Source organism: Cinclus cinclus, chromosome 1 (assembly GCF_963662255.1).
Source record: "Cinclus cinclus chromosome 1, bCinCin1.1, whole genome shotgun sequence".
NCBI classification, from domain to species: Eukaryota; Metazoa; Chordata; class Aves; order Passeriformes; family Cinclidae; genus Cinclus; species Cinclus cinclus.
In genome coordinates this window covers 143,982,345-144,007,264 of record NC_085046.1, presented here as the reverse complement: position 1 = coordinate 144,007,264, position 24,920 = coordinate 143,982,345, and the positions used below count along the sequence as shown (strand labels likewise).

General features: G+C 36.7%; 1 protein-coding gene across 5 annotated transcripts in view; it reads right to left on the bottom strand.

Annotated features, from left to right (window-relative positions):
• The window catches only part of PHF20L1 (PHD finger protein 20 like 1), a 55,297-nt gene that overhangs the window by 14,978 nt on the left and 15,399 nt on the right, over window positions 1-24,920 (bottom strand). For 2 of the 5 annotated variants that reach the window (XM_062491831.1, XM_062491823.1), the window contains 8 exons: window positions 24,421-24,628; window positions 23,651-23,776; window positions 18,700-18,782; window positions 14,703-14,955; window positions 12,499-12,684; window positions 12,095-12,301; window positions 4,687-4,743; window positions 3,317-3,421 (listed from right to left, as the gene is read on the bottom strand). In XM_062491831.1, coding sequence (XP_062347815.1) covers window positions 3,317-3,421; window positions 4,687-4,743; window positions 12,095-12,301; window positions 12,499-12,684; window positions 14,703-14,955; window positions 18,700-18,782; window positions 23,651-23,776; window positions 24,421-24,628 — 1,225 coding nt within the window. Of the gene's footprint in view, window positions 1-3,316; window positions 3,452-4,686; window positions 4,744-4,939; window positions 5,159-12,094; window positions 12,302-12,498; window positions 12,685-14,702; window positions 14,956-18,699; window positions 18,783-23,650; window positions 23,783-24,420; window positions 24,629-24,920 lie in introns of all 5 variants that reach the window. The other 3 variants (XM_062491796.1, XM_062491805.1, XM_062491814.1) reach the window with 3 other exon arrangements.

Here is a 24,920-nt window from a genome sequence, read left to right as displayed (position 1 = left end):
CTAAAGTGATTTGGGGAAGAACAATTATGGGGAGAACATAGGAATAACAGGATAAAAAAAGCTACATATACATAAAGTTTTGTGGTCAGTACACTTGCCCGGCCATGCCCTGCATCCAGTCTGTGCTGGCAGAGGTTGTAAGTCTCCCTCCTTGGAGCCATTGAAAAGCTGTCTGCATATAATACTGGGCAACCAGGACAAGGGGTTTGGACCACTGCACCTCCAGAAGTCTCTTCCAATCTGAACTATTCTGTAACTTTTATTAAACCTCATTTCCATCTCTCACCTGGGAAAGGGGCCCTCCATCCAGGGTTCACATACATGGTCTGTGTGCCAGCAAATGGAGTAGCACTGCAGATCAAAGGGTCCATGTGTCTGTGGTGCCAGCACTTAGAGACTGCAGTGACAGCGGTGCCAGCCCCATGGCAGGGATCTCTGGTCACAGAGGCCCATGAGCTCATGCTACAGCACCTGCAGCCAGTCCAAGTGTCTGACTGCTTGCATGGATCAAGCTGGACCAGCTGATGAGCAGATGAAATGGCCTGGGAGCAAGGGGTCAGTGGATCTGCAAGGGCCAGCTCTGGGTGGAAGTGACTCCCTAAGCAGGAGAGCTAGGGTGGGGGGCTCTGGGAACCTGGGGAGTCCTGGCCAACACTGGGAGCATTTGAGAATGCACATGGAAGTGAGACTGTCTGTGCTGCAGTGGGGCTGCTGCCCCATTAGCTCATATCTGCAGGCACAGAAATTGGAAAGACTGGGATCCAGAGGCGCTGCTAGGCAGACAGTGTCTGTAGAGCCCACCTGTTGCAGAAATCCCCACTGTACTTGTACATCTCTGTATTGTCTTCCTGCTCAGCCAGAGAGGAGCAGGATGAGGCTGTTACAGCACACACACATAGCACAGACAACATCATGTGCTTCTGCCTGCTGCTCATGCAGTGGTAGACATTCATCTCGATAACCAGCATTGCATCTTTTTCTCTAACAAACTATTTACAACAGTCTCAAGAAACACATTTTCAAGCCTGTCCCTAATCATGATGACCAGAGAGATTGTCCTAGGAAAGTCATGTAATTGCAAATCATTGAATAATCAGGGTTGGAAGGGACCTTTAAGATCACCCTGTTTGCCCCTCACCTTCCAGTAGACCAGGTTTTTCAGAGGTCCATCAAACCGGGCTTTTAACAGTTTCCAGGATGGGACATCCACAACTTCTCTGGGCAACCCATTCCAGCGGCTTACCACACTCACAGAAAAGAATTTCTTCTGAATATCTAATCTAATCTAGATCCACCCTCTCAGTTTAAAACTGGTACCCCTTGCCCTATCATTACACTCTCTATTCAGGAGTCCCTCCCAATCCTTTCTGTAGGTCTCCTGTAAGTACTAGAAGTCTGCTACAAGGTCTTTCCCCAGCATTCTCTTTTGTATAAGAGAGCTTAAACAGGGGCTCAGCCTCTCCTCATAGGGGAAGTGCTCCAGCCCTCTGATCATCACCATGGCCTTTCTCTTGACCCACCTGAGCATGCCCATGGCTTCAATCAGCAATTACAAGTAGTCACCCATTTATTACTCTTAAAAATTAGTACTTCAAGTATAAGCAAGTAATCAGATTACTGCATTTTCATCCTTCTGCAGGAAGCATTCCTGCTCCCACCTATCACTACAGTTTTCCTGCTATGGGTTCCTAAATATCCTTCTCTCTTAGATCACCTTTCATGAAGTAACTTTCCTCTTTACTGTCTCTGTCCAAAGCACACTATCTCCAGCATTACCCAGGTGTATTCACTGTAGTGAACTCAAGGAGCAGTGGAGTTGATTACTTCATACTGCATTGGCTTTCAACCTCAGTGCAACAGAGCAGCATAAATAACAGGCATTGCCTATTTTCTGCTACACATGGGTTTTATACAAATCAGTAAATCATACACACACCCAGAGAACAAAACCAGTCTCTGCTTTTTGTTTTGTCTTAAAGCCTTGCTCAAAACTTACCTGGGGGCACACAATGTACCTGCTCCTTCTTCTTGCCCAAGATGCCTCAATTTCATTTCAAACAAAAGGAGCATGCCTTATACCCTTACGCTTCTGTCCACACCTGGAGTAGAGTGATCTAGTCCTGGAGGGGAAGTCCTGTTTCTTTTGACAGGTGGGCTTTTTCAGGGTCAGACACTGGAGTCAGAATCCACTGGGGTATTTTAATTTTTTCCCCAGTTAAAAAAAGTCCAAATTGAATACCTCTGGACTGTTAAACCCAGATTTTCACAAGATGAATTTGCAAGGAATAAAACATTCAAGTTTTACTCACACTGCTTTTTGCATCTGGATTTAAGATTTCTATTTGTTGAGGTACTGGCCATATTTTCTTCTCATATTTACAAACACTGGATAAGGTTCCTAGAAATTCCTAGGTTCCTAAGGAACCTAATTAAAGTACCTCTGCCAAGCTTCTAAGTCTCAAGACAAGCTGGCAAAAAGATCAAAGGAATATAAAGATGAAAACAAACAAACCAACCAAAAAACCAAACAAAAACACAAAACAAAACAAAAAAACAGCCCACAACAAACCACCTTATAAACCACAGAAAGATAAAACCAAAGAATATACCTAGCACTTATCGGTATCTTCTTGCAAATACTTGGATGCTTTCCCAGTGCAAGTAAGAAGCTCCCAGTGATTTTTAAGTAAAATATGCAATTGAAGTTTATAGCTTACAATTATATTATTCCAGTATAAAGATGATGAAGTATACAAAATCTACAATACTGCAATTCACACTAAAGCACTGCATGATCAGGAAGCATGTTCATGTTATAGAACAAATTTTTGGACAGAGAAACACATAATCCACAAAATATAATCCACATTTGTCAGGCAACATGCAAGGCTGTTGCAACAGAGATCCCAAACTCAGCTGTGCAGGATAAACTGTTAAAGAGGGGGTGCGCTGCATACAGCAAACCACTGAAATGAAGCAACAAACTAGGAAATGGAATAATTTTCATGTCCAAGCAAAATAGGTATGACATGTACACAGAGATTCAAATGAAGAATTTAAAGAGATGAAAACAACAAGCACATCTTTTGGAGGAAGAAAAAACATCTACGAAATATGTGTCTATCACATAAAGACAGGCCATAAATGCAAGAAAAAAAGAAGTCCCAAGTGTCCTTTTCATATTTAAGGCTAAAACTTACTCTTGCACATTTCTGAAATTTTATATTTATATTGTTTACAAACAAGTTTTACTATCTAATGCTAGAAATACACTGAGTGGTTTTACTTACTTTAAAAAGATATAAATCAAACTTACCACGCTGTTTTGATTTCTTCTTTTTTTTCTTCTTCTTTTTCTGTTTTGGTTTATGTTCTTTTTCTTTCTTCTCCTTTTTCTCCTTTTCTTTTTCTTTCTTTTTACCTGAAATAAAAATTAAACAATTCAAAGCAGCTTAACCTAAAGAAGACATTCAAGATTGAGTGCTCTAGTCTACTCAGATCAAAATGATTCAATTAATTTACTTGCAATCTTGGACCCACCTCTTTATTAACTGCTGTTATAATAGTTCAAAGAAATCTCATTTGACAAATAATATTTTATCATTTTAGGTATTTCCAAGTAAGATATCAAGGCAGAAAAAATACAGCAAAGTACACAAAATATGTGACATCACACAAATAGCTTGTAACGTTTATTTTACTTACAGCTTATAACAAAAAGATTTGGGCAAGAGAAAAAGCTTTCACAAGTGCGAAATTCCCGTACAAGTGCAAATAAAGGTTACATTGTCCTAAAAGCACATATTAGGCCTATAGAAAGACACTTGAAGGAAATTTCAGTATCACAAATCTGCTGCTGCTGTCAGCACTCTGCACTATGCAGTGGCATCCTCACAGAAAACTGATTCTGACTCGAGTTTGACACAGTTTTTACGCTGCAGTTCACTTTTAACCAGTGTTGGTATAAACACGAGGACAAGCAATTTGACTCTGAAAAATTCTTTTTACCTTGTTAATTTTCCCCAGACAACATACATCCTACATTTTCACTCCAAAGTAATTTCTTAACTTATCAGCACTGAGACAAAAACCAAGGAAATTAACTTGCTACAAAAAATAAGCCTCAAAGCCAGGATTGCTTCTTGCACACAAATTGAAGCAGTCTTATCTTCTTGGGGAGGACAGAGACAAAACTTCTACCTCCTGGAAAAACAAGGTAGAATCACTTCTGAATTCTTGCCAGTCTCTAATAATTTATTTTATTTTGAACACAGGATAAAAACAGAGACCTCTTCATCTATATTTTATTTCATGAATTGCCAAATGTTTTGCTAGTAACCCTTATTTGCTCCTCCCATCTCAAATCTGACAGTACAATTAAATAGCCAGTATTATTCATTCTACTAAAAAAACCCCCAAAAAACTAATCAAATGAAAAAACAGAGCCAGCAGGATTCTTACAGGTACTTTAGTTCCTTGCTATGAGCACTTTCATTTTATTTTACAAATTATTCTTCTGTTACCAACCTGTCATATATATAAAACCTCTTTTTAAGACCTAAACAAACAAGATGTGCTGCTGGGGCCAGGAAATGTTTTATGCTTTTACATTTGCACTTCAGAGACAGGATGTGTTAGGGAATTTTTCTTTTGTTTTCCATAAAAACAATATTGCTTTCTACATACCATATGTTGAAGAACTTTTCTCTTCCAGTTTTCCTTTTCTTTCCATTCTAGCTGCACCTGCAAATTGAAGAATATATCACGTAAGGTCAATGTCTGGCTGATGACCTAATTTCTGGTAAAAATCATTAGACTGTCAAAAATCCTAAGGGCACACAATAATCAGAAACATACAAACAAGACAATTATTTTTAATGTAATTTTACAATTATTTTTATTGTCTAAAGCACTGGTAACAAAAAGTATTGTAGTTTACCAACTTCTGAATGCTTGTCCTTCTCAATCACGTTCTTTAATATTTTCTCCTTCAGACTCTCAAAACATTTCTCCTTTATGGGCACAGAGCACTGTATCTCTGTCCCTTCAGAGCTCACTGATGTGGAAGACCTCTTTTTTTTACTATTCCCTTTGGGTAACTTGAGACTATTGGTTAAAGGCAATTCCAGATGCAAGGCATGTACATGGGACGAGGGTGCTGAAAACAAGAAGATGGATTTACTGGGCATTCCATAACGATTGCAGCCAGCCAGGGCTGGGTCAGATCACTGAAATGTCAATAATGGTCAAACCATCATCACACTTAACAGATCATTACTGCACATGAATGCCTAGACCTCAGTCTGACATACACAACAATACATGCCACAGAGGGTTTCTTCCTCTATTTTGGAATTTGCACTCACTTTTAAAGTACCTGTACTGGTTAAAGTGTACTTTTGCTGACACTTTTAAGCCTTTTTGTTTCCTTCTTATTTTTCACTGTAACAGGAACACATGACAGAGTAATAGTTAAAGGCACTGACACTGTCATTATCTTTTACATTAATGCTCCATTATCTTAACAGAGGAATTAAGCTCTGGTACAACATTTTTAGTCCTATATACAAAACATTTCTGCTTATTGAATTTTTATTTGATTTTAGTATTTAAATAATTCACTTTCTTTCCTTAATCCACATTTGAATAACATGTAAAAGTATTGTGATTTGTCAGAATTCAGCATCATATACTGACAATTCCTATCTTGCACTATTTAGAAAAGTTTATTCAGTGAAATATTTAGTTGGTTCTTTTAGCTCTTTATCTGATGCGTTAGGAAGTAAGAAACTGAGAACAAAACAAAACCAAAATTATAATTTTCAATGCTAATATGTAAAATAATTTTTAATAAGCCAACTAGAATAAAAGTTATTTATAAACATTATTGAAGCAATTCAAAACTCTATTACTGTGGCCATCAATATTGTTAGAACTTCAAGATTCGTCTAATTGTAATTAGGAAAGCCTAATTTTCATCAGACCCTTGAGGATATTTTAGGACCATGCCAAGGACATATTGTAAAAAAAATGCAGCTTTGTGAAGTCATAAAAGGCTCAGGTTTTTCCATGCCAGCTGTAAACATTTGGAGGCATCAGTTACCTTCTGTCTCTCAACAGAAGAGCCCAAGAAAAGCATAAGCATGTTAAAAAAAAAAAAAAAAAAAAGTCCTGAAAAATACCTGCTATTGGCCATGATATTCAACAAGGCAAAACATAGAGCTGCTCTGGAATGCATTAAATAAGCAGCATTAAGATAATTCAGTTAATTCATTTGTCATAAAAAGATTCTGGGGAAAAGGCCAGAACACCTCAAGCCTTCTCAACAGGGACAGACCAATGCATTTATACTGGGATACAGCACAGCTCACACAACACCTACTGCCACTCCTCGGAGCCTTCCTCAGAACACAACCAAAATGCCACTAGTTAGAAAGCTGAAGGACCAGCAAGAACAATTGGAAGTGGTGCATCACCTGTCATACCACACAGCACTTTGAAAAGGCAGGTGTCCCCAGCTGCAGGACAGCTCTGTGCTGGGCACTCCAGGCAGCAGCAGCTGCTCAGTTCTGTGCGCTGGCTCCTGCCACACTGCCCGAGCTGCACGGCCACGCCTGGGGCTACCCGACTTTTTCCACTGCCTCGAATCAGCCATCTCACCTAAGACCATATTTCTTTTAAGACTGATTCAGGCTCTTGCCTTTGTCTGTATTTCAAGTACATTTAGCTTGCTGGAATACTTATCACTGACACAAAACGCTATCCAAATTATTCCTTTCTTGGGTTTTCCTAATTACCATTTGTATCCATTACAGGACTGAACTGCTCTGCCATCTGTAGAGGAATAAGTATATTTTAGCACATTAGTAAAAGAAAAAAATGACACTTTCCCACATCATCATGCCATCAACGTCTTGTCTCATTTCTAAAAAGAGCGCAAAAGGATCACCCAAATGCACATAATTCATTTAGGTCACTGCCATTTTGATGAAAAGATGTGAGAACACTCCACCCAAACAATCTCAAGAGAAATTTAGACTCAACATTAGATGAATTAGTATTTACACTTTATTATTGAAAAGAAATTCTGACCTGACATCCTATTATGATTTAATACCAACAGACACAACACAACAAATTTCAGTATCTCAAAATTTTTCAACAAGAGCACATCTGACAAAGTAATCACCAATTGTTTGAGGGAGAAATCTTGGGCAGAAATCTCTCCAGTCAAGCAAATACACATCTTGCTGTCAGAACTCTCCAAACTGCCTTTCTACAGTAAATTGAACATAGAAACTGCTATTATGCCTGTATACATTGCAACGTTATTCCTGGCTTCTGCTTTTCTTCATTGAAAATCATTTTGGATAAAGAATCTTAAATACCCAAATCCTACATAAAGTGCCAAAGCTTGCAAAGTCTGCTTTTCAACTGTGCAATCACTATACCTTACACATAACGACAAAATTGGACAAGGTGGTCAGTCAGAAGTAACAAATACATCCAGGAAATATTAGCTCCTTTATGGAAATACTACTGGGGTGGGTTTTTTTGGTTGTTTTTTCTTTTTTTGAGCTGCTACTTTTAATTGCAATTTTATTCCAGTTAAGAAGTCTAGCCAGCCACCTCCCACGCAGTGAATGTGGGAGGTCTGCAGTTAACACTTTGCATAGACAAAGACGACCAGAGATTAGACTTGGTAAACTACTGATTTTGTCACTGTTCCAAGATCAATTTTATCACTAGAAGACTAAATTCAGATTAAAAAGAAATGAAAAATACAGAATTCCCAGTCCAGTTTATAGCATGTCTCCAGTGCTACTTCTCCTTTTATGGCACACAGAAGTGACACAAGCCCCCTCATGCAAATACAGGCACAGCACAGGATGTTGTGCCACAAGTACAACAGCGCAACTGGGCTTGCAGTGGTACTGCTTATTGCAATGCATCAAGCTCAAATGAACTGAAGCAATCTGAAGCAACTTATTTTGTTGAGTGATATTCTATTTCATGGCTTTCCATGTTTAAAATAACATCATAAATATAATTATCTGCATTAATAAACACATAATATACATTAATATACAACTTAAATCATATTGCAATAGAAATTCCAATCATGCTGGTCATGATTAATTTAGTGTTTTAAACTCCCAGTGCATAGGATCAATTTTACATCTAAACAAACTTTTAATTGCATATCATGGATTAATACTGGACCCTGCCCAAAAAGATGTCTTTAGGAAGGATAACCCTACAAAAAGGTTTTTGCTTGACTCATAACCTGCCCAAACTGGGAACTTCAAGTCAGAGATTAGAATGGCAGGCATTCAAATTAGGGAATAAATTTGACTGTTAATAGATGGTGGAAGTAAAACAAACAGCCCCAAAGTAACATGAGCAAGTAACAAGATGAACAATAGTTCATCCCTTTTAAAAGCAAGGTAAGCTAGTAACACTGGCAAGAGTTTCGAAAAAGCAACCAATCTCATTTTCTGAAAATTCTGTACATCAACTGTTTCTTGTTCCTGATGCAGTAAACTGTTACCAAGGAAATTATATAAAAGTATGCAATGTTTTTATCCTTTTAGTCTTAAATATGAATTTCTCCCATATAGCTAACCTAATGTTATCCTACTAGCAAAATCATCTGTAGGTGTTAGAATAGAAAATAACAGCTAGTGATAATATTGTTATATCATCATTACAAATATTATAGTGTTAGATTAGAAAGTGTAATAATATTTTCCTTTTACTTAAACTTCAAAACCCAGATTGATTGCTGAAATATGTAAGAGCTAAAATAATATTTAAAGTCTTTGAAATGCTGAAGTGACCAAAGGCCAGTTATCTGCACTTTAAGTATCTGGCAAATGAAAGCAAAGATTCTTAGTTATGTCTTGCAGTATCAGGTGATCACAAGTAGGACTTCACAATAGTTTAGTAAAGCAGCTCTGTTCAATAACTAATGGGCAGTATACGGGTGTCTACCAAAGCACACAGAACTTCCATGGAGCCTTTGGACTGAAGGAATTATCACAGAGCTTTTGTTTTGCCTCTGCAGAACGATAAGGTGTTAATTTTGAGCAATGTTTTTGAGATCTATGTGCCAATATTATGAGTTGCCATTTATGCATCTGCACTTTAGTGCACCTAGTCCCTCTCCTCTGAAAATACCAACTCAGTACCTTCTGAATAAAGTCAATAAAATCTGTCATTTTTAACAACACCAAATTATTTTTTTCAATTGATTCAACTGATGCCTCCATCAGAAGTCAAAAGGTGCAACATCACAAATTGCATCTCTGGGTTTAAACCAGTTCAGCTCTGTTACAGAAGGGTCGGGGATCAGACCAGGCTGTTCCAGGCTAAATACCATCATGAAGTATCTCTGAAACTATTCACAGTTATCCACTTCAATGTATACAAAGACATCAGGTCTAACTTAAGTGCACTAGACAAAATCTGTACTGATGTCAAAATCTAGAACTCCAAATATGTCCAGACTGTGTTAATAAAATCTTAACAGCAGAAATACCATAAAGATATGCAGATTTATAACAGTTCTTTCAGATCTGTGTCTGAGAAAACACAATTACAGAATAGTTTGGATTTTATACCAGAGTTCTCAATTTATAATGGATAAAGTTATAATGCATACATTTAAACAATGCAGTGTATTAAATTTCACTTAGGTAGATGCTTCTGCATAACGTAAATTAACTTTTCTGAATTATTTCAAGAATTGACAGTAATGAGAAAGGAAAGCTTTGGGCACCTCTCCTGTATATATTTGCTTGCTATTGTTTAAACAGATAATTACGAAAGTTCTTCTGATAGAGTGAATCCTATTTATTTTCCTGAAGCATGCAAGAATTTGGTGTAATTATGCATGCTTCAGGAATGTGACTTGAGAATCTGTGCTGTTTTCAGAGGCAAGATGATGCCTTCTAAAGTAGAGAATGCAACAAGTTTATTCAATAGTATAGACTAACTCCAGAGGTTTCAAACCTGAATTTTAAATCTACATTTTTATTTTTCTGCTAAGAGTATGAGGATAAACATGTTCCACCAGAGTTAAAAGACTGGGATGAACCCAAAACACATATGAATTTTAGTTATAGAGTCCTAGTGATACCACTGACAGAGGCAGATAGCTCCATAACCTGCCACGGAACCTGTGAATTAAAGATATCAAACTGCTTATATTAGTCTTTCAGGCCACAAATATGATACTTAAGAAGATGATGGGTTACATGCTACAACCTACTGAAAACTTCTAACATTTGGACAAAAAGTCAGTATGAAAGCTCAAGACATAGCTCCATTTATTGCATGAAAGAAAACTGTAACACATGAAAATCTGGAATAAAACAGATGGGCCTGGAAAGGCAAAAAACCCAGAGGACAAAAACTGTAGCTGGCAAATCAATTACTTTAGAGCTTATGACTCTTAAAATTATATAGATATGAAAAAAGGCTCATTAAACTTTATATACAGTATAAACTCTATCCTCTAGTAGAGGTTGCAAGCACTTCTGGCTTCCCACTATGGACTCAAAGTGTAACAGACAATTTTATAATGGAATTTTTCTCTGGCACAAACTGTAGAGACATGCCCCATAAATCTGAGTCATTAAATAAAGGTGGCTCTAAACAAAACTTATTCTTTCTTTTATTGCTTCAGCTGTGGCCAAGACCTAGACCTGGTCAACAAACAGGTCCAAAGTGCACTTCTGAGTGCAGGGTTTAGAACCAGCTCACTCTGCCTCGAGCCAGACCCATGACAGGAGCAGGCAACTTCCAGCATTACCAACTATACATAAAATGAGCCAGAAAATAGATCAGAAAAGCCAGAAGTTAAATTTCTATAACTAAGTTTTATCAAACAGGAAACAGATGGTTGTTGGAAGCTGGTGCTTTCTTTTACAATCTTGTTCAATGAGTGGGCAAATACACAACTCCCAAAAGCACTTCTATCAGTGGCAGAAGACATCACCTAAAAAGGACTTTTATAGAAGTAATTTTCCCAAGAATCTGTAATTCTACTGCTATGCCATGTATCAAGGGCAAATGAAGACTGTCACATGGTTTCACTCAAGCATTTAAGTAATATTTTTTTAATCATAATATTTTAAAAATTTTAAGTGGTGGCTCACTGGGGATAACTATGGCCCTTATTTTGACAAATTAGTTTAAGAGATTCATAGATTAATAGACTTATTTCAAGTATCTTAACTCTATCTTTTAAGGTCATGCTGTCCTCCCTTGCTATCAACCACACTTATCAAAAACTTTCTGAGAAGAATACAATAATTTGAATTTTTTCCCCTCTCTTCACTTCTCTGAATAATTTTCTCATGAAACAAAATAAAAAAAAAATCTTGGAAGCCAGTTAAAAATGGTATGATAGCCACATATGAGACTTACTTATAGAAAAATTATTTGAACACCTAGCACACACTGGATGAAAACATACCACTTTTAGGGTCTGCTGCATAAATCCTTCCCCAGATCTCTCAGTTACCTCTATCCAAGTGTTCCATGTAAACCACAGTAGTCACTAAACTGTTACAAAGGGAGCGGCAGCACAGAGATGCAGCATTGGGCTCTGCACCGAGAGTGACCAAGTCTATATAAAAGTTTTTCAGGATTTCTCAGGAATATTTTTAAGTAACATTTTGTAGTAAGTGAAGGACAGAATTTCCATTGCAAACAAATGCAAAGTAGAAGAATGCCAACTGTCTTTGAGAACGCCACTGTTTTAAAGCTGAAGCCACAAATTAGTATGTTAGTAAAGACTTCACTTTGTTAATAATTTTTACAACTTTCAGCAATATCAAAAATATTTTTGAAATACTGCTTACTACATTTCACACTCTTAGATTCTCCTTAAAGCACGTTAGAAGTGCAAAAGCAGCTCCAAGCCAGTGAAGACAAAGAATATGTAGATGGAGTCCAGAAGAGAGGCAGGTTTTTGAGTGTGTAGAAAAGACAATAAAAAGCATCCCCCCTCTCTGTGGGATTGAATACACACACATTTTAACCCTACAACTACAAATCTCTCTGATTGTATACTGAATCTCTTTACCTGACGCTGTTGTAGCTACTCTTCCATCAGTTACTGCTTTGGAAGAAAGATATGCAATCATCTGAATATCTTCCTTGTCTTTACTGGGATATTCATTACGGAAAGTGGATTCTGCGGATAATGGTGCTGTAACTTCCGAACTACGGCTTAAATCAAGAGGGAGACATGGTCCACGCTTCTCAAGTGACACATGAGCAACATCAGGTACTACATAAAAGAAAAAATGTCATATTAAAAAAGACACGAGTCCAACAGTCTGGATTGCAGCGTTACATAACATAGGAACAATAAACAGTTTTAGCTACAGCAGTTCAAAATATCCCATTATTTGAAAACCACGAAAGGTCAAATTTTTATGATTCAATTTCTCTTGGGCAGTTCTTTATTAGATTAAGATACATTACCCTCCAATTTTGATGACTGTTGGTTTTGACCACTGATGGAGAACACTTTTCCATCAGTGACTGAAGAGGGAGAAGAAACTTTTTCTACAGAATCATCAGGCAAGGAGCAAGTGGCTAAACGCTGTGATCTTCTTCTCCGTTGACTATGTTTGTAGGATCTAGGGGAATTCACTGGCTGTGATGGACCTAAAAAGAGATCTTTCAATGTTCATGAAGCAGAGAGATACACCATCATCTTACCGCAGCATTTGAGATCTAAAGATGGGGAGTGCTATAAACAGCTCTTATTTGCAAAGCTGGTAATCACAGCAAAACTAGTAAAAGTAATTACAAAACTGTGACTACCAGCAGCAAAGAAAGATTTATGCTCAAGACATGATTCTGGTTTTTGTTTATTACAAATTACTAAGGCACCAACTTCCCCACTGGTAAAGGTGGTTGTTTTAAGCAAGCAGTGTATTTACAGTAAGCAACACTCCCCATAAAACCCAGGCAGCAGGTTACTTATAATGGAAGGGGGCAATAGGATTGAACAATAAACAGAATAAATGATCAAGTTAAGGAGCTAAAAAGTCATGGATAGTATTAACACACAACTTTAAAAAAAAACTGAAAATAGTGCTTAATTTTATATCCCACCTCCTGCCTTCTGATAACCTGATATCAATACCCCAACTGAAATTCAAACACACACTGCCAATGCATGGCACAGTAGAAAGGCTCCAGAACTTTACTTAAAAAAAACCCCAAACAAATGGGGGAGGAGGATTGATATAGGTTAATATAGGCCTGATTCATTAAAAACAAAAAAACCCACACTCCCCTATACTTCTACCCAGTTCCACAGAATTTTGCCTTAGAAAAACATTTAAGTTGCTATTACACTGTAAATCATTGTTCTCGCCTTTTTGCAAGCAGTTTTTTGAGTCAGATATGCAGTTTTGAAAATTAAGATACAGCAAAACTAACTTTCCACTAGAGGTAGAAAAAACTTGGAAGCCAAAGATTAAAGACAACACTAAGAAGATCTAAGCTACCAAGTAACCAAGTTTAAAATTAGCTATTTCTTAAAAATATTGCTACAGAGAAGTCCAACTTAATCCAAAATATAAGCATGCTCCAGGAAAGCTACTTACCATTGCTCTAGGGGTGGGGGCAGAAGGTGTATAACAATATGGATGACAGCTAACATTTTGTGGGGACAAAATACAATTTTTACCAATGTGTCCTGAATAAAGAAGGCTGAATTTGCACTCCTCCCTTTTCCACTCATTTAAAGTTATCTATGAGCAAAGATTAAAAAGAAACTTATCTCATAAGTGAAAATACAAAATCAAGGTTAAGGGGAACACGATGCAGGTTGAGTCTTCCATCCTCAATCACTATACTAAAAGGGAAAAAATATTGTAGCTTTTGACTTACTGAAACCTGCATTTATGTTAACCTTTGGCCTCATCATTTAATGTTCTTTAGGCAAAGAACCTGACACTAAGAAACACTAAAAACCTAATGTAATCTTAAAAAAATTATAGAAATACCTTAATATTCACAAAAAATAGTGTATTCAAGCATGCAGCATAAAGCTTTCCCTATTCTTCTGATAAATGGTATTTTCATGCTTGGCAAACCAGTTACACATGTTAAGAAGCTGAACACCCATGGGATTTTTCTAGGACAAGGAAACACAAATTTTAATATTTCTCCATCACAGATCTTGAACCCATCTTCTCTTTCTCATTGTCTTTGGAGGAAATATCACATAAAGTGATGAATGCCACAGCCAACAGATACAGAACATCAGTCTGCTGAAGGTGAAGTTTCTCAGAGAAGGAAAGGTCCACACCAAGGTGTATGTCTTTTCTTTTTAATGAATCAGGCCCTTTTCAGAAGGGAGGTTTGATTTTTCCTGTATCACTGTTAATGCTAGCGTGGAGATTTAAGCTAGAGGAAAAGCCAACCTTTAAAAGCCATGACTCTATAAATATCAATATATTATTTAAATGTATTATTTCTGGTAGAGTAATTCAAATGCCTTACTATGTGACTTGACTTTTAAAATAGTGAGCTACCCCTAATTCTCCCACTTGGAAATTTTATTTAAAGCAGATTCATTTTTAAAAGCAATAGCCATTTACAACCAAAGAAAATTTCTGTATATCTCTTATACGTAGTTACGGTATTTTTTTTAAAATGTCTGTGCTCACTAGTTTTATTTATCACAGAAGAAGGAAGCTGAGAGACCAGCGTCAAATCCTCGACTTGTATTAATTCTGGGGAAAGTGGTGATTTAGGGGGCTTTATACACCCGGAAGAATCTCCAGATTCTTGTTTGCATTTCTTGCTGCGAGCCTTTCCTGAAGACAAAGTTGAGGATAACAGTGCAGGTTTCTGAATGTTGGCAGAACTGCTAATATCAGCTTCATTTTTTTTCTGACTTTGTGGTTTAGGTGAAATCTCCTGAATAAATAATAAAAAATTGATACTTTTATTTCAGTTTCTTCGTTGTGGTTCTTGTATTCTATTTTGATCTTTTTAAAAGCAATTTCAGTACTCAAACACATAAAAAAGCAACATTATTTTAAATACAAATGAAAACTATTTAAAATGCATCACATCAAATTTTGCTTTTTTAAAGGAGCATTACCAATTGTTTTCAGTATTCAGAATACTCAATTCTTACTATTTGAAATACCTGCAAAAAGCCTGAAAATAAGGCATTTTCCCTCTATTCCCAATTTAAAAATTCAACAAAGTGTTTTTAGTTTTTGCTTCATCTTCACTGTCAGTGCAGTCTCCAAGCAGAACCTGGAGAGCATCTGTTCCCAGCCAGAACACACACACTGATGCACCATCACAGAGCATCTCACGCTGGAAGGGACCCAGAAGGACCCTCAAGTCCTCCTCCCTGCTCCTCACAGGGTTGCCTGGTGCTGAATCTTAACTGGGAGTGTTGTCCAGACACTCCTTGAACTCTGGCACTGCTATGAGCAAACAGTCCTTCCACAGAAGGATTGCAGCTCTAAAAAAAGTTGCCAAGATTTTCCCTACACAGTCGTTTCCTCAATCAGAAGAAAGAAAGAAAAAAAAAAAATTAGGCAGTTCCTCAGGAAAACTGTATTTAACAAAGAATTTGTATTTTTGAGAACCTGAAAAAGTTGATAATGCTCCTTTAAGAAATGTCTGAAACAATGAAAAGCTTCCAATACTGAGCACACTCTCGCACAACCCCTTTCAGTGCTGGGAGTCTGGATTTCACCACACTGTATGTTTGTGCAAACATGAAGAAATCACAACTTCTAGCACCACAGGGTTAAATAGATTGCTAACTGTCAGGGGAAAATGAGCAGATAATGAGGTAAAACAGTTTTTGAAGGAAAAGAAGTAAACATATAATGCATTTTCCCAAATTCCTCAATTTTCATCCTTAACACACAAACAGCACTATTTTTATACCATTAGCATGCATTGACAGACATTAGAATTTTAAATTTTTCACTGGAAGTTCTTCCTACATTACCAAAACTGTGCATGTGTTACAACTTGCCTAATAAGGACAAACTACAATATCTGAATATAATTTCTTAGGCCTGTCTCCCTTCTCATCCCAGTTACATCACACAGCATAGTACCATCTAATGAAACCATAACTAACAAAGCAGAGTGGTATTGCTAGAATGTGTGCACCACTTTATCCAAACTAGAAACATCACATGTCCAGTGATTTGAGGGTACTGAGTTTTGTTATAAATTGCAATTTTATTTTCCACTAGAACTTTCCATGTTCCAATGGAGGAAAAACAACAAAAAAAGGAAGCAAAACAAAACCCCACAAGTGCACATTCTATGTCTGTAAAAGGGTGCCCCTGAATGCTACATGAATGGCTTGCTGGGAATATCCTGTAAAGATCCGGTGCAAAATATCCCATTCAGCAGACATCAGTTCTACCTTGAGTAACTCCATTACACACAAGCTAAGTGCAGTTTATTCGTTTATATAAAATATTCCATGAATTGTAGAGTATACCTATGCTGGTTATGAGAGGTATTACCAGAAATTAATTAGAGTCGTAACTTGTAAATAAACAATTTTATTGTTCATCTTCACAGATGTGAAAGACATACTACAGCATCCATTACTTTCAAATTACAAAGTTATTTAAACAAGATTAAAAAAATTAAATTAAGATTTTGATAAGGTGCTTAACCTCTTAACAGGACAAATTAACATTAAAAACCTTAATGAATTAATGTTATCCATCTACTCAGGTCTTGGTCAAAAGGAAATAGAACATGACATACCCTAATACAATTAAATAAACTACTGTATCTGCAACTAACCATCTGAGGTTTTGGGTTTAAGACAACTGTAAACTAAAAATCTATAAATATAAACAAAAACTTGCATCAACAGAGTCAGTTTTCGGCTATTGGCCTGAATATTTCTACCATATTCTGTATTACATTATTAAAAAAACCTACAAGATATTTTATCCATTCAATTTTATAGCAGTAGCTGACAAAACCTCTAAGGAATGTCACCTTCGCTACTGGAAAATCTTTTGGGGAGGTTTATAACTCGGCCATTTTCATTTCATTTTGGGCAGGAACTCAGCAAAAAAAGCTTTAAGCTCAAAAAATTTCCTCCCCACAGTCAATCATTTGCATGTTTGTGAGGTTTCTGGTTTTAGTTAGACACAAAGGAATAAGACAATTTGGGATTTTAGATGCCTCTTTAAAGGAGCTTAACTATTATTCCCAAAAAATGAGGTTTTTCAGACCATTAGCATGTAAACAATGACAGAGACATCTTGTTTTTTATATCTCATCAATAAAACAGGAACAGCCGAGTTACTAAGTCTAAGAAATAACAAAAAGGTTATAGTAAATATGCACTGCAGCTTATACTGTTGCATACACAGTCTATGTAAACCACGAAGTCCCATTCACTGCAATGGGATTCTGCATGGCAAGATTTACATTGTAATGATTCTCCCAAAAACAACATGCTGTAAGCCATTTCACAGTTTTTTGCACATTGAAAATATCACACACAGTAGCAAGAAAATCATAGCATCTTTAATATGCAAAAATTTGAGAAATGGAATGTCATGTCAGTACACTGTAAACCTTTATGCAAAATATTGGTCAATGCATTGACACCGCAGGGGCTCCGCCAGCCCTGACAGTGACAGCACCAAAACCAGAAAATCAGGTTCCATTGACTCTCATCCAATGCAGCATCAATGGAAAAACCACAGCAATGCAATTATATATCAGCTCTAAAGAACCAGTACAAACAAAATATGAAATAAAATTTGGGGTAGGGACTGTTCATAGAGTGTGCCGGGGCTAAAGAACAGAGTGCTTGTTAAAGAATTGCAGGCAGCAAGGCTACTGTGCTCAAATGCTGCTGTTAAAGAAGAACGAAAATGCATACAAAAAAGCTGTATTAAAGATACATTAAGGCTCTGATTTAAATATTGGAAAACAAAGATGTCCTGAATCAAGACTACTGTTCATCCTTAGCTTGCTTTACAATGCTCAGGCATTCAGCCCTTTTATAATGCAAGATAATGCACAACTCAGAGTCAAGCAATGCCTGAACACAGCGCAATAAGCCAAAGACAAAATGGCAGCCTCCAGATCCTGCCAATATGCAGGTATAAAAATCAGACCCTTAACATCATTTAAAAGTTTCTTTTTTGTATTTATTAAAATACACACCCTTGCAAAATGTATGGCTCATCGAGCAGTTCATAAAACACATATAAGCCTATAACACCAAATTCTTACAATATAAAAGAAACTTCTATTAAAAGAAGTTCTATGTGATGTCAAAAAACCCTGTTTCAAACACAAATCAAATTTGTGTAAGGGCCTCTTTCTAAGCCAGTTGTTGTTACAGCTATAAAACTGGACCATGGGACACTGGTCTCCTCATATTTGTTGCAGGGAGACTTCATGTTATTTTGTTTTCTCTTAGTTTTCTAACACAAAAGCTCAATATTGAAATTCAAGTCAACACTGTGTTTAGAGACAATTAAACTCCATACTTCTGGCTCTGCCAGAAATGTAAACAAAGATAAATTTTCAGTTCCCTGTTATAGCTGAAGGGGAAAATTTTAATGTTGTAGGTACTACATCTCCATGGCACACTCCAGTGGGAACTTTGCAAAAGAATCAAACTCTACCATTTCATACCTGCTCCAGGACTGGAGCTGTTTCTTTGTTGCCTTCCTTTTTTTCAGCACCATCTGCAACAACAGCTTTGGATGCCAATAAACCTTAAGAGAAAAGTTGCAGATATTTTTAGTTAGAAGCACCTTGCAACAAGAATTTTTAGAAAAATAAGCAAAATATTGAGACAAGAAATATGAACTGCACAAATCTATAACATGAGTCTTTCAGAAATCACTCCACACAAACCTGAAGACTAAGTTAGAAACAAAAAGTTAAAGGGCATTCCAATGATGGCATGCTTACATAGGAAGCATTTCTTTATCATGATCAAAAATATCATTCTAAAATAAAGTCTTGCCATCCTTCCAAAGCCTAACCACTTGAGCTTTAAAACCAAACGTATGATACGTAAGTAAATTTTGAAATCAGAAGTATTTACAACACTTTTCTCTCTCTCCCCTTTCCAGTCTTTGAGAAACTCACATCAGAATTTATATCACTACTTCTTAACTACAACACAAGCAAACCGTTCTTAGATATAATACAACAAGGGATTTAATTTTAAAACAAATATTCTCAGCAGTGGAGCTCCCAAACTACCTCAATGAGATGACCATATTGGGAGCAAATAATATATTAAAATACGTAACTTCATTCACAAACTTATGTACAATATCACTACTATACAAAAAAAAAAAAACTGCAAAGACAAAGGGAATATAAATACAATAAAGATTTCTGCCAGTGAAGCATATGGCAATAGCTGCAGTTGCACATCACACAATAACTTTAATTGCCTAATAATGCAGAGACAGAAGTTCTACACTATTAAGAGAATACAGAACTGATAAAATCTAAAAAAGTAACAAAAAATAGAAACCTGATAAAAATTAATAACTGATAATAATAACTGATAAAACTAAACTAAAAAAAAAAACTGAATAAAAATTGCTAGTATCTCTGGGAATGTCAATATTGGGAGTGAGGAGTTGAAGTCCTCAAAAATAATTTTACTAATTCAGAGGGAATTACTATTGCACTCCATAGAAAATTAGATATGGCCAAAATTAATTTAAGGTTCACAATGACCAAGGAAGTATAAATTAGTGAAGTCTGGGCTCTCAGGAACTGTTCAAGACATTAAAACAATACAAAAAAAAAATCAACAATAACACCAAGTGTTTTATCTCATTTATTATTTATGTTAGATTAAGTTACGCTTTAGTGTAGGCTACCTAAAACTAAAGCAGAAACTTAGTCCTATTAGATAAAAATAAAATTATCAGGTAAGGTTTTAATTCTGCATTAGAATACATATAAGATTTTGGTTTTATGGACTTAAATAAACACTTTTAACTCAAATTACCCTATTTAAATCAAATTGCAAAAATCACAGTGTTCTTTACCTTTGCAATCATGCATTTACATCAAAAAGCATACAATCATTTTCAAAATCAAATGAAGTTAAGTTTCAAATACAAAAGAAAACAAGCTACAGTTTATGAGGAAGCATTTGAGGTTCTGTAAGCCACAGGCTGCCCAGAGAAGAGTGCCCCATCCCTGGGGGAGTTCAAGGCCAGTCTGAATGGGACTTAGAGAAAGCTGGTCTAGTGGATAATGAAGCCATCAGACGACCCTTAAGGTCTCTTCCAACTCAGACCATTCAGTGATTGTCAGATTTTCTGATTTTTAGTTCTAGCTAGATGATCTCTGCTCAGAAATTCAAGCTGCTAAATCAGTCTAGATTCAGATCTGCCAATACATAATCCTTATGATTTCCTTTTTCTCTATCCCGTGAAGTATTTTTCTAACCAGGCACCATGCCTGTAGGACAAAGCGACTTCACAAGCTACTGCAAACCAGGACCACAGGTTCACCACCCTCTGTCTGTAAGAGTAACTAACAAAGCAAAAGCTGGGAGTGGCACAATGAACCAGAAATGTTTTATTCTGTAATTTCACTGCAGCTATTATCTGTTTTTAGGTTCCAACACAGCAGGAGTAGATGTGGAAGCCACCATTCCGAGAGGCAAAAACTGATTGGAAGACGACATTAATGTGTGCTTTGCAGGAGATAGTCTTTATCTTTGGGAAATGTAATTGCTAACAGTGCTAGTAGCAAAAGAAGGGGCAAAGGAAGCAACTTTATTCTGTTGAATGGTTAGCAAAGAATACCTGATGCAGCTGTGGGCTTTGTGGCAGACAAGAAGAACCTTCTGCATCAAATGCTGAATGCTGAACTGAAATCCAGGGATTTCAGTTGTGAACAGTTCCCTTCACACAGCCTCCTGCAAGAGTGTTTTGTCCTATTTTCCCAGTAAAGCCATAAGAACCTGGCAAATGTTTTCCTAACAGCTACAATGATTTATTTTTGTAGGCACTCTGGTGGGTACACCAGCAGGATCCCCAGCTCCCCTTCAAATCCAAGAGTTTGTGCTAGAGACAAAAATGACACAATGTATGTATCAATTTACATTATATTGTATACACAAGCATTTAACTCATAAGAAAATAAGCATGTGGTAAGAAAGTCTGATCACTAGTCTGATCACTTCCAAAGTGCACTGTTATAAAAGACCTACTATGGTACGAACTGCATACGTGTGTTAATTTGAGAACAGATACAGGAAATACCTACAAGGCATGACAAATTTCTTCTTGTAGTTTAAGGATTGATACACTTTCACTGAAAGGTAACACATCCTCTACCTGCTAGCCAAGTATGTCTTGTGGAGACAGTGTTTATAAAACGGTAACACAATCAGTGGCTGCAAAATCATGCTTTGATTATTCAGTTCAGTCTGTATAAACCTGTCTCACTACTATGATTCTCATAATCCTCCTGAGGTAGTAAGAATCTACCCACAAGCACAGGCAAATACAGTTTCTAAAGGTAAAGGTTTTTCACTTGGCTTTGGTATCTTCTGCTACTAACCGCTATTGGAAAGAAATTAACAGGGCTTTGTCAATACACAGCTCAGATCTCTACATCTTATATTACTCATGACAACAATTAAATTGGAACTTAACTGAAAATTTATGTAGTATGGGAAAGTAGAAATGGGGCTGATAAATTTGACATCCATTAACAAAACTTGAACCCAACGAAGGAGCCTTCCAGGAATGACAATCCGGGAGGCAGAAGATTGGTTTTTCTGAAGACTGCTTCCTTTGTACGAAAAGAACAGATCATTTTCATCCTTTCTTGGATGAAAAGCTGGACACTGGATGAAAAGCTGGACATGAGCTGTCAACACTTCCCTGGGCTGCATCAAAAGCACTGTGGGTAGCAGGATGAGGGAAGTGATTCTGCCCCTCTGCTCTGCTCAGACCCCACCTGCACTGCTGTGTCCAGCTCATGGGTCCCAGCACAGGAAGGAGATGGACCTGCTGGAGTGAGTCCAGAGGAGGGACCCAGAGATGGTCAGAGGGCTGGAGCACCTCTCCTGTAAGCTTAGAAGCTAAGAGAATTGGGGTTGTACAGCCTGGAGAAGAGAAGGCTCCAAGGAGACCTTACAGTCCAGTGCCTAAAGGGGATTTACAAGAGAGCTGGAAAAGGACATTTTAAAGGGGCATGCTGTGATAGGACAAAAGGCAATAGGTTCAAACTTAAAGACAGTAGGTTTTGATTAGATATGAGAAGGAAATTCTTTCAGATGAGGCTGGTGAGGCACAGGTTGCCCAGGGTAGCTGTGGATGCCCCACCCTGGCCAGTGTTCAAGGCCAGGTTGGACAGGGCTTTGAGCAACCAGCTCTAGTAGAAGGTGTCCCTGCCCACGGCAGCAAGGTTAGAAGTAGATGAACTTTAAGGTCCCTTCCAACCATTCCATGATTTGTATAATTTTATTTTTACTGACTGAGAGACTGAAACAGACCATCCTCATAAGAAAACTGACTAAACATCCTCCATTGCAGAACAATGAAAGGCTGGATAAGCCAAAACAAGTATGAAAAAAACTCTCACTATGAAGTTCAGGAAATCCAGTTATTTTTGTTTTACAGAAACAAATAAGAATTTTTATCTACTTCCAAGAAAACCCGAACCAAAAAAAAAAAGCCCATCTCATTTGTAGCACCTGTTTACCACCCTCCACATGAAATATTATTGACTAGAATAATGACTGGAATGAATTTCTATCTTACAGCATGTCCAAGGGCTCCTCTGTTAAGGGAGGGACTTCACAACTTTTTTTCAACCCATCTTTTGAAAGGCATCTGATACTTTTTCAGCATAGATACAAACAGTAAGACTTTGTCCTACACACTGACAGGATCAAAGCTAGCAACAGAATTTTCTTATTTGGAAGAATATAAATTGAAATATTTTTTTCACAGCTAAGTAAATTTCTATTAAATTCTGGAATAAGTGTATTTTTCAGCTTTTAAATATAAGACCAATTATTAATTTCCTGTTGCATAGAATGCATTCTCTAGTAACATCCCTGTTTTCCATTAATACCTTTGAGCAATAAAAGGTAGGGAATGAATGCTTAGACACTGGGGAAAAAAAATCATCTTTATAGCTTCAATTTGTAGGGATGCACATTTCTAAATGAGAAACTTTTTTTAGCAACCATTTCACTTTATGAAAAAATATTTTCTGTTTCTCCACAGCTAACCATAGCTTTAATTTACAGTGGTAGCATGCAAGTCATGATATTCTTAAGAAGTTGTATAAACCCAAATTCAGCCAATAATGGAGAAAACTGTACAGGTAGAGGTAAAATATGCTCAAGAAATTAATCAATTCAGGATGGCTCCTATACTAAAAAGTACCACCTGCAAGCAATTTATCAATCAGGTAGATTTCACCATTTATGAACTCCTTTAAAATTCTAAACAAGTACAGACTGCAGTGACCATCTGCCTCATGAATGTGCTTCTATGCAATCTACTTCAGCACCTTCTTCACAAGCATGAATATTTCCCTACGTGAGAAAGGAACAAAGTCAACAACAAAAAAAGTCTTTTACCAGTGATCTTGTTTAGGCGAGCTCTCTTTGCCTGAAATGAGTTGCCTAGATTACTTTTCCTCTTGTGTGATAACGTGCTCTCTGCCTGCACAAAGGCCATCTTTGGAACATCCACTACAGGAAATCCTACTTCTAAACATAAGAAAAACCTCATTAACTCACATTTCATAAACACATAACGTCCAATATACTTAAATATTTCAGAACTGCTAATAGAATACTGCAGTAAAGAAACTTCAAATGTTTATAAAAAAGGAAAATGACACATTCTGAAGATCTAGAATTACATACTGAACCAATAAATGTATATTATATCAAAATTTGTAATTTTTACTGAAGCAGATGAGAAATAAGCATTAAAGACTTAAAGCAAACAAATCTTATCAACTCAGATACAGTTTCAAACAGCCCTGAATATGGATATATCATGCATACTGATTTTTTTTTTTTCTTAACACAGGATCAGAAATTAAGATAAATTAATTTAAGAGAAGATTCTGGAATATCAACCAAACTGTACAATGAAATTATTAATAAAAAGCTATTTTCTGCTCTTAATAAATGCATTCAAAAGTTTAGCACAAGCAGTAAATGCTGACTAAACTAGATTTATCTGATCAAAATAGTTTCTGAACCAATTACCATTATGTATCAGAAAGTTATGAAGACATTTTCTTCTAGAAATACTGGTTATTACTTAACTGCAAATTAGCAACAGGAGTGCAACACGACAAAAAAAACAATTTTGTATTTACAGAATGTGCTTTTACCAAATGTGTCACTAGATGTAGGCTCCTCTTCGTTTTTTTGGACTTCCTGCATGATTGTAGAGGTTGAGGTTTCTTCCTTTTTTGAAGGGACTTTTAGCCATTTTCTGTCCTCTTTATCTTTATTGCTGTTTGCACTGGTTCTAGGTTTACTTCCAGCTTTGTTCTTGGCTGCTGCTGCAGCAGCAGCTTTGACCAAAGCTATCCAATCCTCCAAAAAGGAAAAAATGGTGAGTAAGTATTATAAAGTGTTGAAGACTCAAACAGAAAATACTCACAAACCCAGTGAACTTTTATCTAGAAATGTTCAAAGGAAATTCAATTTATTTTTACGGTTACTACTCAAAGATTGATAAAATTGACTTTCCCAAATACTCCAAATAAACTTGAAGTATTATCAGTATGCCACATGTATAAAAAGAGAAAAAAATCTTTCAAAAACCACAGTATATGGAATTCTGGCTGTACACATTCCCTGTTAAACTATTTTTTGTGTCATTGCT